This window comes from Schistocerca piceifrons, chromosome 5 (assembly GCF_021461385.2).
Source record: "Schistocerca piceifrons isolate TAMUIC-IGC-003096 chromosome 5, iqSchPice1.1, whole genome shotgun sequence".
NCBI lineage: Eukaryota > Metazoa > Arthropoda > Insecta > Orthoptera > Acrididae > Schistocerca > Schistocerca piceifrons.
Window position 1 is genome coordinate 218,939,840 of NC_060142.1, and position 14,835 is coordinate 218,954,674.

The 14,835-nt window shown below is 39.5% G+C and overlaps 1 protein-coding gene across 1 annotated transcript in view; it reads right to left on the reverse strand.

Annotated features, from left to right (window-relative positions):
• Nucleotides 1-14,835, reverse strand: part of LOC124798902 (spatacsin) — a 369,496-nt gene that overhangs the window by 265,132 nt on the left and 89,529 nt on the right. Inside the window, exons 8-9 of the mRNA XM_047262433.1 lie at nt 3,559-3,709; nt 2,778-3,385 (exon numbers count right to left, since the gene is read on the reverse strand). Of these exons, the coding sequence (XP_047118389.1) occupies nt 2,778-3,385; nt 3,559-3,709 (759 nt within the window). The remainder of the gene's footprint in view (nt 1-2,777; nt 3,386-3,558; nt 3,710-14,835) is intronic.

The window sequence follows — 14,835 nt, forward strand, 5'->3', positions numbered from 1 at the left end:
AAAATTCACAAATTATATCTATTTAGAAAAACAGATAACTTGATGTCTTCCTAAGAGACACTCTCCAGTCCTTTCATACTAACTACAAAAGTTTCAACCAATTGTGGCTTAAATTAAAAACAAAACAGAAAAGTGGTTTTGATGGCAATTGTGAGTTTTGTACCAAGCAAATTAAAATAAATGATGAAATGGATCTCCCATGGTACACAAAACAGGTCAGGGCAATGTTCCAGAAACAATGAAAAAAGTACGTCAGAAATGAAAGAACACAAAATCTTCAAGATTGGCAATGGTTTTCAGACACTCAAACCTTCGTGCAGACTCCACTGTAAGATGTTTTCAATAGTTTTCACAACAAAAATCTAGCTTGAAATCTTGCATTGAAACCAAAAAGTTTCTGGTCATGTGTAAAGTATATCAGCAGCAAACCACAATCATTATCTTCACTGTGCAATGGCAATGGTAATACTGCCAATGACATTACCACTAAGGGAATTATTAAATATAGTTTTCCAAAAATCCTGCACCATAGCAAGAGCAGTGAATATTTTAGAAATCAAATCAAGAATAGCTGCCAACAAGAGTAATTTCAAAGCAGATACTCTTGGTGACCACCAAGCGTTGAGAAAATATCATTCTTGTAGAATACAGCTGGCTCTTTATTCATGAGAACTAATGAATTCTATCAACAGACGATTTCAAGGTGATTCCACATTTCTAGGTTTCATGAAGGCTTTTTGACATCTTTCCTCAGAAGAGGTTTTTAATCAATTTTCTTGTCTATGGAGAACAATCTCAGTTGCATTACTGGATTTGTAATTTCCTGTCGGGTCACAGAGTTTGTATTCAGAAAGATATTTTCACTCTGCAGTGGAGTGTGCACTGATGTGAAAATTCCTGGCAGATTAAAACTCTGTGCCGGACCGAGACTCGAACTCGGGACGTTTGCCATTCGTGGGCATCCTTGCTACCCAAGCACAACTCACACCCCGTTCTCACAGCTTTACTTCTGCCGGTACCTTGTCTCCTACTTTCCAAACTTTACAGAAGTCTCCTGCGAACCTTGCAGAACTAGCACTCCTGAAAGAAAGGATATTGCGGAGACTTGGCTTAGCCACAGCCTGGGGGATGTTTCCAGAATGAGATTTTCACTCTGCAGCAGAGTGTGCGCTGGTGTGAAACTTCCTGGCAGATTTAAAATGTATGCCAGACCGAGACTCGAACTCGCAACCTTTGCCTTTTGTGGGCATATTTGTATTAATTGACAGGAAGTCACCTAGTGATACTGAAGTGATATCTGGGGTTCTGCCAGGAAGTGTTAAAAGCCATCTAACGTTCTTAATCTATATAGCTACTTTAGGAGACAATCTGAGCAGATTGTTTGCAGATGATGATATTATTTATTATCTAGTAAAGTATCAGAAGACCAAATGAATTACAAAATGATTTATACAAGATACTGAATCTGCATAGTGTTCACGGAGACAATTGTCTCTAAGCAATAAAAAACGTGAGGTCCTCCACATGAGTACTAGAAAAGTCCCATTAAATTTCAGTTAGAGAATAAATAAGAAAATTTTAAAAGTTGTTAATTCATCTGAACACCTAGGGATTACAATTTCAAACAACTTTAATTGGTGTCATAACATAGAAAATATTATGGGGAAGGCAAAGCACAGACTGTGTTACTGTGTTTTATTGGCAGAACACTTAAAACATGTGATAACCATAGCTGAAGAGACTCCCTGCAATATTGTCCTCTTCTGAAATACTGCCACATAGTACAGAATCCTTAGCAGATAGGACTGATGATGAATATCATCAAAAAAGTTTAGAGAAATGAGCCCATTTTGTATTATCATGAAACAGGGGAGAGAGCGCCGTGAATATGACAAACAAGTTGGGATAGCAATAATTAAAAGAAAGGTGTTTTTTTTTTATTATGGCAAGATCCTCTTACAATATTTCAATCACCAATTTTCTCCTCCAAATGCCAAAATATTTTGTTGCCTCCCACATACATAGAGAGACATGACAACCGTAATAAGAGAAATCTGAGATTACATGGAAGGGTTTAGGTGTTCATTTTTTCCAAATGGTATTCATGAGTGGAACAATTGAGAACCCTCTGGTAAACATTTAAATGTGAACTCCAGAGTAATAACATAGCTTTAGATATGTAATAAGAGAGGTGCTCCACACTCCTTTGCAGGTGGCTGGTGGGATTCAGTGGAGCATCTGGAGGTGATGTGTTGCTGATCCAGGTTTGGAGGACAGTTCCTGTCAATGAACAGCTTGGCAGCTATGAAAATTAAAATGGAAATATTGTTCATCGTTTGTTGATCTTATGTGACTAAAGATCTTAAATATCATTAGGAAGCTGAAGTTAAATGACAAACAATGATTAAATCATGCAAATTCAAGCATAGGCATTCAGGTTGCAATGGGACAAAACATAATCTTGGCTCTTGATCAAGACTGTAATTAAGTTGAAAATAAATCTGCACTAAATGAGGCATCCAGGTTTTCATATACATATAAAGCATTCCTCTGGATGGTCCATGAGCAGTTTGGTACAATGAAGCCATGGATTTAAAACAAAAAGACTTAGTTGTGGAGACATCCAAATGTTGGGAAAGTTAGTGTCAACTGCTAAAACATAATCATTCAGTTGCAGAATCTTGTAATTATTCAGAAAACAACTTTTTTATAGGCAAAAAGCACGATTCTTTCTTAAACAACTTTTAATCTGTTAGTTTATTAGTTTGTATACATACCACATTAGTCAGAAGCATTCTTGACTGTGCAATGTCTTTGTCTCTCAAGAGTTCATGGATTCTTTTATTAACTATGTTCCTCATAGTAGTCATTATCCCTTGCGGTTTCCAGTTACGCTCTTTAATCAAGTATGTCTGGGCCAGAGGTACAGAATTTTTAGAAACTGAATCAAGTACAATATTTTCGTCATCCATAGAGGTCCATGAGTTCCACAATAGCTTTGAATCTTCTGACAAACTGTCAAGTGGTTGGTAATCATTCACAGTAGTGTTTTGCTCCTTTGGGTATCTGCTAAGTTGGGATCGTAAATTTATGACATGTGCCATTATTTCTGTAACAATGTGTTTTAATTCACGTTTGTCCATGAAATCTGAGATTTCACTGTTTCTTCTTTCACTGTAGATTTTGTTGTGTAAAAACTGTATCAGTTCATATGCATGGTTCAAAGACAGCAAAATTAAGTTAGAAGTAAAAGCTACATTTCTTAAGTTTTCCTTGACAGCACATTCAACAACATGAAATAAATCATTCATGTTTTTTGTTGCATTGCTCAGTATTTTCAAGAAGTTTTCATCTGATGGACTTTCATGGAATGTATTCTTGAAGGCTGCAAAAAATATACATATGTGATGTAAACAAAAATGTGGAACAACTAACTTATTTTCAGGGTGAAAGAAACACTGTACTGAAATAAGGAAACAGAAAAAAATCAGTAATATGGTATATTATAATTTATTTTTATATAATAGACAAAATTAATACATATCAAAATATGCAAACCTTGTGAGTGCAAACCAAATGATAAACGAGCAACATCCATCTGATGTTGTTTCAGACTTTCAGACAGTGCAGATAATGGCACAGTCAAGTCTTTCCATTCTTCACCCTGTAACAGCTGACTGACTGTTTCAGTGTCCATACACTGCATTATCTGTAACATACAGTTTGGAAAGTAAAATGCGAATGTTTCTCTGTAGGAAACTGATGATTTAAGAAAGACAACTCTACTTTCAAGATGACAGAAGTTCAAAACGGGTACAGTTTAGGTACTAATGTTCATTCAGCACCATATATAGAACTCAATACTACAATTATCAATAATTGATAGTGCTGCATTCATACAAGTGCTTCATTTTAATCTACCTCTGTGTACATATCATATATAAAGAGTGTTTACTATGAATTCTTCCTTAATATGAAACTAATAACTTAAGCAAAAATAAATCAAAGAAACTTATCAATATGGTTAGTTAATGAGGAAAAATAGACTATCAGCTCACAACAATACCAAATGAGGAGAAAATGTGAAACCATTTTTATCTCTTCAAACAACAAGAAGAGAATAAGAGTAAGAAAGGTGTGAATTACTGCTGGAAATTTAAAATCAATCAGAATCCACTCACAACTGTCAGATGTTCAAATAGATCTTCTATCAAGTAAAACAATATAAGGAATGCGTAAAAAGTCCTGCAAAGTTGATGACAAGCACTGAAAAGGAAGTCAAAAGTCTGTTAGGATATGGTCCACACAGAATGGTACTAATGTGCAGTTCACATAGTGAGTCAAAGCAGAAACTGTCAATATTCCAGTACAAAAATGACTCTAGCATCAGCACAGTGCAACTGCTGACACTTCTTTGAAGTGAAATAATTCAGCATTCTACTCCTAAGGTCTTCTAATCCTAAAAAAATAATAACATAGATAGAAGAATTTTCATCGACTAAAGAGATTATCTGTGTTGTGAATAAGTATTTTTAGGATTTAAAACAAATTATTCTTTTATCAGCTTAAGTGTATTTGTTGGACCAAACATATTGAGCACTAGGGAAATTATGTTGCGAAATAAATTTTTGTGAAAATAAATGTTGTTTTACCAAACTTATCAATCCAACTTCAAACAGTAAACTAGTAAAATGAGACAGAATAGCTAAGCAATACTTACCTTCAAAAGTCAAAATATTTAGCACTGCAGATAGATGCATATAAAAGTGAAAGTGACAACACTCGCTTAGCTTTGGAGCTATCAGTTCCTTACTTGAGGAGGAGAGACAAATAGGTTGGGGAAGGTTGCAATGGTAGGGCATACTAGTAAGACTGCAGGATGAGAGGGATTCACAAGTAAGTGAGGCCAAGGGTAAACAAAAATAAAGATCTATGCTGAGGTGTCTTCATCATTGTCTATCTATGTTCTCACTTTAGATGGGTCTGATTGACCCGGTGACCCGTTTTTCTTTTTTAGCACTCGCCAATCCATCGTCCGTTCTCCCTCATGATGATGATCATATGTTGGTGCGACACACACACACACACACACACACACACACACACACACAGAGAGAGAGAGAGAGAGAGAGAGAGAGAGAGAGCACGACAAAATCCACATATGTTGAGAGACTGAAAATGTACAGTAAAAGGAAATGAATATACAGATAGCTGTGGCTGGCCAGTCACTGAAAGAAAAAACCTGAGCCAGCCATTCTGAAACACTGCCTAAAAGCTTAGGCTGGAGTCTACACACTTCACAAAACTTTAAAATTTTCAGTACATTCATCTCATGATCAGCTAAAATTGATGGTATATGCCCACTGAAATTTCCTTCTGACCTCTCACCACAATATCAAGAGCCCCATTAAAATTGTGGTATTCAATGATCTTCATGCCACAGGTATAAAAGACAGGCTCATCCTCTTGTCAGTGTAGGAAGCCATGTGTCAGGGGACTGTTCCCTATTTGGAAGTGAGTCCGACACAACAGTGAAACGACAGCCTGCAAGGGAAGGTGCAGCAGGTCTCCTTGGAGGATTGGTCAGCCTGTTCATGGCCCCAAATACCCACATTCCCCAGTATCCAGCAAATGATACTCACTTCCCGTGCCACTGAAGGAAGTACGAGGGTGGTTTGAAAAGTTCTTGGAATGACCACGAGAAGTCAGCACTAACACAACAAGTTGTTCACATGATATTCATTGTTGCCTGTAAACATGTGCCATGTCAGTGCTCTTGGAAGAGAGCTGTGGTGGTGACGTGGCTCTGTTGTTCCTGCGTTGTGATTTGCGAAGATGGAAAAAAAAATCAAGATTGGAGCAGTGATTAAGTACTTCATAAAGAAAGGTATGAAAGCAAAGGACATTGATGCCGATTTCCAGAATACACAGGAAAACTCTGCTTCATCATATTCAACTGTTGCCAAGTGGACAAATGAATTTAAATTTGGTCAGGAGAGCTTGGATGGTGATCCCCACAGTGGTCAGCCAAGATGTGTCATTGCTCCAGAAATCATTGCAAAAGTGCACAAAATATTCATGGAGGATCGCAGCAGGAAATTGCTCATGTCTTCCAGATGTCATCCGAAAGGATATATCACATTTTAACTGAAGAATTATAAATAAATGAATTATCTGCATGACGGGTGCCGCAACTCTTGACCCTGGATTAAAAACATATGCCATCGCCATGACAAAATTACAGAAACTAAGGTATGAATTGTAGCCACACCTGCCTTATTCACCTGATGTGGCTCCACCAGGCTTTCATCTCTTCCCAAAACTGAAAATTTTTCTTGGTGGAGGAAGATTCACTTCAAACAAAGAATTGATAGCCAGAGTTGACAACGATTTTGCAGGACTGGAGGAAACTCATTTTCAAGATGGAATCAAGGCATTGGAATATTGCTGGAATAAGTGGATTAATCTACAAAGAGATTACACTGAAAAATAAAAAAAATTTCAGTAATGTAAGTACTTTTTTTTTCTATTCCATTCCAAGAACTTTTCAAACCACCCTTGTACACTGAGCAAGTATAGGCCGTTATTAGACTATAAAATTTTCTTTGCCAAAGAAATCTGATCAAATATTCGCCATATTTTCTTTGAGAAAATCTGACATGGCTCAAATGGCAGTATTACACTGCCGTTGAATTTTCTTTGATAAATATCTCCGACGTCACAGTTCCTTCAGAATGGCTGAAAAAGACCTATTACTGTGCTCTGCAATTGCGTGTACCACTACTGCATTGTATTTACATTTGGAGGAGGAGCAGAAGAAGAGAAAAAGAAAAATTAGTTGAGTGCAGCTGTGGATTTCACAAGCTGCTAAAAGCATCCAACAAAGTCTGTTATTGTAGTGGCAAGCCAGGGATGTAAAGTTGTATGGAAATTACTTGTGAATGGACAAGATTACATTTCAGTACATGCTCAGGAAAGTGGCTCCTCATATTACAAAGCAGAACACTCACTTCAGAAATGCTAAATCTGCAAAAGACAGACTTACTGTAACAATACAACTTCTTGCAACAGGAGAGAGCTACTCCAGTTTACAGTATAGAAATCAAATACTGCAGTGCACATTGACGAAAATAATACCAATAACATGTGGAGCTATTTATAAAGTACTGAAGGAGGAACATCTGAAGCAAATAACTATTTAGTACATATTATAGCCATTAAGAAATACTTTTATTTCTACGAAAATTGTAGATCTTCTCCTTCATATCCTCTGGAGTACATCATGGCCATACTTCATGGCTAATGGCCTCTGCATTTTTTTTACAGTTCTTGCTTCTTCTTATTCTATTTTTGTATTTGGGATGCCACAAGTTATACAGTTCTTCATCTACCTCATACATTTCTATCAATTTCATTGGATGGGCAATGCGCTATGTAAATTTTGAAGCCATGTTGATACACATTAAATGTCAGACAACTGCAGCAATGCTAGTGCTCCAACTGCAGTAGGCCCAGAATCCTCATCCACAGCTCACGAAAGTGAATGGTGAAAACGAATGCACACAGACTTCTTGGTGGAGAAATTAAAACTCCTGTTTTCTGTACATTCCCTCAACCAATAGTCAGTTGCAACTGATGAGGAGTTATTGCAAGTTTCAAAAGAGCTCTGGACAGGACATTTAACAACTGATGTAATATTATTATTAATAGCTATCACAAAGACAGCCACACTTAAGACACTACCTTGAGGTACACAGTTTTCCTTCTCAAAGTGACCACAGAGGACATCACTGTTTCAATATGTAACATAGCATGGTGAGAGGAAGGACCACTCAAAAACAGGAAGACACCCTCAAAAACACCATTCATAGAGCTGCCCAAGGAAAATATGCTTCCAAGTAATATTGTATGCCTTCTTGATGTCAAAAAATATACCAGTTAAGTGATGCTGGCGCAGAAAAGTCTGTTGCATAGCCACTTGCTGGACGACCAGGTTGTATATCCTCTGAACCCACACTGAAAGCGACTGTCTCAGTGTTCAAAAACAGGAATTTGCATACAGAAGCATTGTCCGCACTACTGAGCACCCATGATGGCAGCTCTCACTCAGGCACCAATCTGTCTACCAGGTGAATCCCGATCAGACAGAGATCACCTGAGTGCAAGTCGCCGACCTCCTACATTTGAGTCGTGTGTGCAAGGGCAAGAGAGCATACTCAGAGACTGATATCAGTGATCAACCCTATTTCAGTGCTGAAGTGGGTGCTCTGCCCCGTATTCAAGAAACACATATATGAAGACAGGAGAAGAATCGCAGTTTCTCTAAGCCTGGGTCCGGTGGAGCAGAACCCCAAAGCACATTGTGTGCATTAAAATCAACACAAATGAGGGAGGGTTGGGGGAGTTGAGTAAGGTGTTCACTGAGAGCTTCTTCACCTAGCACCTCATGTGAAGTCAGGTAGAGTGAACATAGTGTCAAACCATGATGCTCATGCACTGATACAGTGACAGATACAGAATTTAAAGTTCCTTTAGAAGATACATACACACTGATCAACCCTAAGCTAAAAGGTATAGTTCCTCTACATGTGTCCTGAATAAAGTATTGAACAGAAGCCATTTTAGTGGTGAGTGCCTGTCCCCCTGTCGTTTCTCCATGGTGGAAAATTGTGCCGGAGGAGGGGGGGAGGAGGGGGGAGGGTTGGGTTTACATGAGGGACTCACCAGTTCCATCAGGATTATGTTCACCATCTGATCCATCAGACAGGATCACGGTTGAATGGTCTGGCAGCTTTGGCCCTGATGGTTTGGCCTGTTGGTTTTCATTTCCAGCTTGGATTTTGGTGGTTGTAGTAAGACCATTTCAATAGAACTATGTTTTTGGTTCTCTTCTTCTCTCTGTGGATAGGGCCTGTCATTGTCAATTTGAAAATTTTTATGGTGAATTGAAATGTTCAAAGACTTTTTGTGCTTGCAGCCAGTCACCATTCAATACATTCCATGATATTTCAACTGGGCACCTGTCAGTCAGCCCGAAGTGAGCCACAGAAGACTGACAAAGACAACTCCCACTCCTCAATTCAGGTAGTGTGCTGTGGGTATTCTATGCTTGTGTCAAGATAGTGGTGACAGAGTGATGACACTACCCAACAGGCAGTGCTCTCACTGATAGAACCATGGAACTCAGCTGTGAGGGTTGCCACTTGCCACAATCATTGGTGGTCTCCATTGTCTACAATTACAACATCACGCTGATGTCCACAGCCACATGAACAACACACAATCACACCCACTTGTACATATGCAGTATATCTGCAGTGTCTGCAGTTAAAATCTCACTGACATTGAGATGCATTTTAGACTGAACAAATGAAAAAGATCTGTGTTGTGGAGTGTGATAAATTATTACAACTGTCAACTATGTCTATTATTAACAAAAAACTTGTCTAGCAACACAGTAGGCCTTCATGAGTAAATCGAGCAAATTAACTAATAGGACTTGTCACAGTTGATAATATTAGCTGCAAAGAGGAAGGAAGTGTAATATGTAGTGGTAAACAGAGCTGGACAATATTCAGATAAATTCATTCATGAATAAATTATTTGTAACTTAAATGAAGAAAAATGTAGAATGCCACCATATTTTCTTTGTTTACTTCTTGTATAAAATTCCATAACTAGTGTTTGTTCCCCTGGCTCTGTGCAGTTTCTGTTTGATAAATAACTTATTATGGGTTACATAGAATTGTGCAGTGGTGGGTGTTTCAGTGGTTAAGTTCCTCATTAGAAATCTGACGGTAGAAGTTTGATCCCCTCTTGGTATTATGATTTTTTTGCTACTTATTGCTTCTTTCCCTTCTAACAATGCCAAATTAATTTGTACCGTGGTACAGAGTACGTGTTAAATAGTAGGTCTGCCTCTAACACGCTGTATAAGTCAGTTCAGAGATGGAAGTCAAGGGCACACCACCACATCTAGTAAAGCTCAAACAATCAGATATGGGTGTCTCGAACAATGGAAAGTTCTGGATGGAATAACAAAAAGACAGAAGGGATAGACTGATACTCACCACAAAGAGGATGTGTTAAGTTGCAGACAGGCACAATGAGAAGGATGACTAAAACATTAAGCTTTCAGACGAAGTCTTTCATCCAAAATGGAAACACTCACTCATTCACACAAGCCACTGTCTTCAGGCAGTGAAGTCTGAATGCAACTGCGTCTGACAATATCAAAGAGGTAAAAAGGAGGTATGGAATGTAGAAGGGATAGAAGTCATGTGTAGCGTTGGAATGTAGAAGGGATATAAGTCATGTGTGGCGTTGGAATGGGAGCAGGGAAGGGCAGCGATGGTTGAGGTTGGGGGCAGGGTTATAAGAACAAAGGATATGTTGTAGGGAGAGTTCGGCACAACTCAGAAATCTGATGATGGTAAGAACAATCCAGGTCAAACAAGCTGTGATGCAATCATTGAAGTGAAATACATTGTGTTGGGTAGCATATTCAGCAACTGAGGGGACAAGTTGCCTCTTAACCCCATTTATTGGTGACCATTTTATGCAGAGACATCTTACATACAATAGCCAAAGAAAAGTTGAAAAATTGGGCCATGAGTTTCAAATGATGATGTCATAAAAGAAAATTTACTTCGAATATGATTTGGGATAATGAAGTTATTTACTAAAATCCAAAGTAAAATTGATGATTTCTTAATTTTTTATGAAGAAAATGGTGATTTGAAAGTCTCATATTGTTATCCTGAAATAAAGTTGATTTCAGGAAATATATCACATCAATATCCTCTTTGAAGATGTAGAACACATTTTCTTTAGATGTCAGTAAGGCAAATCTGAACATCAAATACACTTTCTGATGAGACATTTGAAAAAAGTGTAGTTCTGAAAATTACTTTAAAAGCAATGAAATATACATTTCTTATAACTGACAAAGAATCGGAGTAATAAATCTCACTCGATTTCAAATTATTTATTATTCATAACTTTTTTTATTTTGTTTGCTTAATAAATATTTTTATTAATGTAAATTAATGTCTCCCATAAGTCCAACCCCTCGTCCAAGTCATGGGAGATGGGCAACGGCACAAAGTAGGGGATTGCCTATAGGGGTGATGTACAGCGGGGACTTCGTGTGACCCAGGACCGCTACGGTAGCTGGGAAGGCCCTATGGGAACCCTGAAACGTGACGGCTAACGGGGCTCTGGTGAAGCTGCGATAGGCCTAGCAAGCCAGTAGTGGATAAATCAACTGCTTTTAAAAAGGGAACATGCCTCGGAACACGGAACGGATTTAAAGGAAACCGACCAAGCAATGGAAAAGGATTACGAGATGGTTTACGACTGGGCACCTTAAACGTAAGGACTCTTAACTGGGAAGTTAGAAGAAATTGTAGAAATGATGGAAAGGAGGAAATTGGACATCTTGGGACTTGCTGAGACTAGGTGGAGAGGAGTTGGTGAAAAACCACTAAGTAAAGGATGTAAACTGTACTGGATAGGGAATGAGAGGGGAAGAAATGGAGTGGCAATAGTGGTCAGAGAGGGTCTGCAGGCGGAGGTGGAAGGTATCAATGATCGAATGATAAAAGCCAGAGTACGAGTGAAAGGAAAAAGCATTGAAATCATCCAAGCATATGCCCCACAAGTAAGGTGTACAAAAAAGGAGAAGGAGGAATTTGAAGATGACATGCAAAAGCAGCTAAATGGAGGTAATCAGATTATAATAGGGGACCTCAATGCACATGTTGGCACAGACAGGAAAGGATTCGAGAAGATAATGGGACCAGAGGGCTGGGGGAACCGAAATAGAGAAGGAAAATTGTTGCTGGAATTCTGCAAGAGGAATGGGCTGGCGATCGCAAATTCCTGGTACAAGAAGAGAAGTAGCCACAAAATAACTTGGTACAGTGGAGACTGGTCCCAAACTTCAGTAGTAGACTATGTACTAGTGGACAGGCAGATGATGAGCAGCCTCACAGATGTTAAGGTCATTCCATCTGAGGCCTTAGACAGTGACCATCGGCTGTTGGTAGCCACCCTGAGAGAGAAAAAAGATAGGAGGGCAACAGATATACAGGAGAAAAGGTTGAAGACATGGATGCTGAAAGAGGATGAACGGAGGATCCAGTACCAGACACTGATCAGGAAGAAGCTGCCAAAGGAAGATCAGAGAACAGTGGAAGAAGAATGGGGAGATTTTAAGAGGGCTCTAGTTGAGGCAGCTGAGACTGTGTGCGGAAGAACTAGCACAAAGAGGAGAAGTAAGGAGACCCCATGGTGGAACAACATATGTAAAGAGGCAGTACTTCGAAAGAACAAAGCCTTCAGAGAATGGTTCCAGACCCGAACAGAGGAAGCTAGGGTAAAATATAAGGAAAGCAAGAAAGCGGCACAGACCATAGTAAGGGCGGAGAAGAAGAAGTGGATGGAAAAATGGACAAGAATGTTAGAAGAGGACAGTGAAGGGAACAAAAAAGTACTTTACACCATGGTAAGAAATAAGAGGAACGACAGAAGCGAGTGCCTGAGGATCATGGATAATAATGGAAGAGTTGTGGAGGAAATGCATGAGCTCAAAAAGATTTGGAAGGAGTACTTTGAAGATCTGTTGAATGCCGCCAAGCGGGTAACTAACAGCGATGGAGAGCAGCAGACGATTATAATAGTGGGGAAATTGATGATTTAACTTGGAATAAAGTGGAAGAAGCCATAAAGAGGATGAAAGGGGGCAAGGCACCAGTTTGGGACGAAGTAACAGTGGATATGATACGTGCAGCAGGAGAAGTAGGAACCCAGTGGCTATACAGAGTGCTGAGGGTGGTGTGGAAGGAGAACAATTCCTGAGGATTGGAAGAAAGGAATTATAGTCCCGATCTTCAAGAAAGGGGATAAAAGGAGACGTGAGAACTACAGAGGAATCACCCTGCTATGCCACTGTGGAAAAATCTATGAAAAGATCCTGGAGAAGAGAATAAGAAGCAGTATTGAAAGTAGACTGCAAGAGGAGCAGTATGGTTTCAGACGGGGAAGATCAACAACGGACCTCATATTTGCGGTAAGGCAACTGCAGGAAAGGCACTATGAGTACGGGAAGGACTTAATCATGGCCTTTTTAGATATTGAGAAGGCGTATGACAGTATCTGTAGGGACAAGCTCTGGGATGTGCTGAACGCAAAAGGGATAGATGAAGAGATAACACGAAAAGTCAGAAAAATGTATGAGGGAAGTGAGAGTTGTGTGAAAGTGGGGAGGGAACGTACTGCATGGTTCAAGCTGGAAAATGGGCTGCGACAGGGAAGTGCACTTTCACCTTTATTGTTTATTATTGTTATGGATGAAATCCTACAGCAAGTATCAGATGCAATTGGAGATCATAAAATGAAAGCAGTGCTTTTTGCCGATGACCTGATGTTATGGGGAAATTGTGAGAAGGAGGTGCAAGAGCAGTTAGATGTATGGGAGGCAACGGCAGCACAATATGGAATGCATTTCTCTGCAAAGAAAAGTGAAATAATTGTCACAACAAGGAAGAAGAATAGGCCAAATGTGGATATAACTTGTGGAGGGGAAAAACTACAAGTGGCAGAGAACTTCAAGTACCTGGGAAGCATGACTGAAAGTAAGGGGGGAAACGCAATGGAAATAAATGAAAGGTGCAGAAAAGCAGGGCAGTTCTACAAATGCATTAGGGGGCTTATTTGGAGCAAGGAGGTGCCACAGAAATCCAAGGGAATTTTATACCGAACCTACTTTGTCCCCATATTGGCATACGGAAGTGAGACATGGGTAATGCACAAAAGCGACAAAAGTAGAATACAGGCTAGTGAAATGAAGTTCCAGAGGAGCAGGTTGAGTGTAACAAGACGAGACAGATTGCGAAATGTGTATGTGAGGGAAAGACTAAAGGAGGAACCAGTACAGGACAGGATAGAAAAATCAAGACTGCAGTGGTATGGACACATGAAGAGAATGGATGAGGGAAGAATTCCAAAGAAGATGTTTGATCTGCAACTGGAGGGGAAGAGGCCCAGAGGAAGACCAAGAGATAGATGGGTGAAGGGAGTGAAGGAATGTGTGACGAGAAGAGAAGAGAACTGGAAGAAGGTGGAAGAGGGGGAATGGTGGAAAGACAGAACACGATGGAGAGGCTTGTGTTCCCGACAGACCCAGCCAGTGGCTGGAAACTGTCCAAGATGATGATGATGATGATGATGATTAATGTAAATTAATAATGTTTGAAATAAATATTTATATTTATTGTAATGAGTAATGAATAATAGTTGTTATCAGTATTTGTTTCTCATCATTTTAATAAATTCTATCCAACCCTAGTGGTGAGGGAAGCACACTGAGCAGGACCACACTGCAAATTCGCAACCTATGTGCATGTGAGTGCAAGTGTGTGTTACCCACATGGCTTTGGACATGCATGTGACATCCAAATGGCTGTGAGCAACACTCACTCAGGTGTGTTAATAGGTGATGCAACATTGGTCATCTTCGGCAACTTCCGCCGACCTAAGGCAAAGTGTATTCACTCTCTCTCTCTCACATGCAGCAAGCATGTACAGACCGCTCAGATGGGCCACAGGTTTGAAGGGCTCTGCCACTAACATGGTTCATCAGATTTTCGGCCAGACATATTTCCATGAATTTTTTTTGATAATGGAGTCTGAAGATGATGTTGCTGTGGTCAAAATTATAGTCTGATCATACTCCACTGAATGTCCAATGATACAATGTTTGGCACTAGCAGACTTTCTCAGTTGTAAAAGGTAAGCACAGAGCTGAAGTTCAGTGTAGCATTCTTCCACACT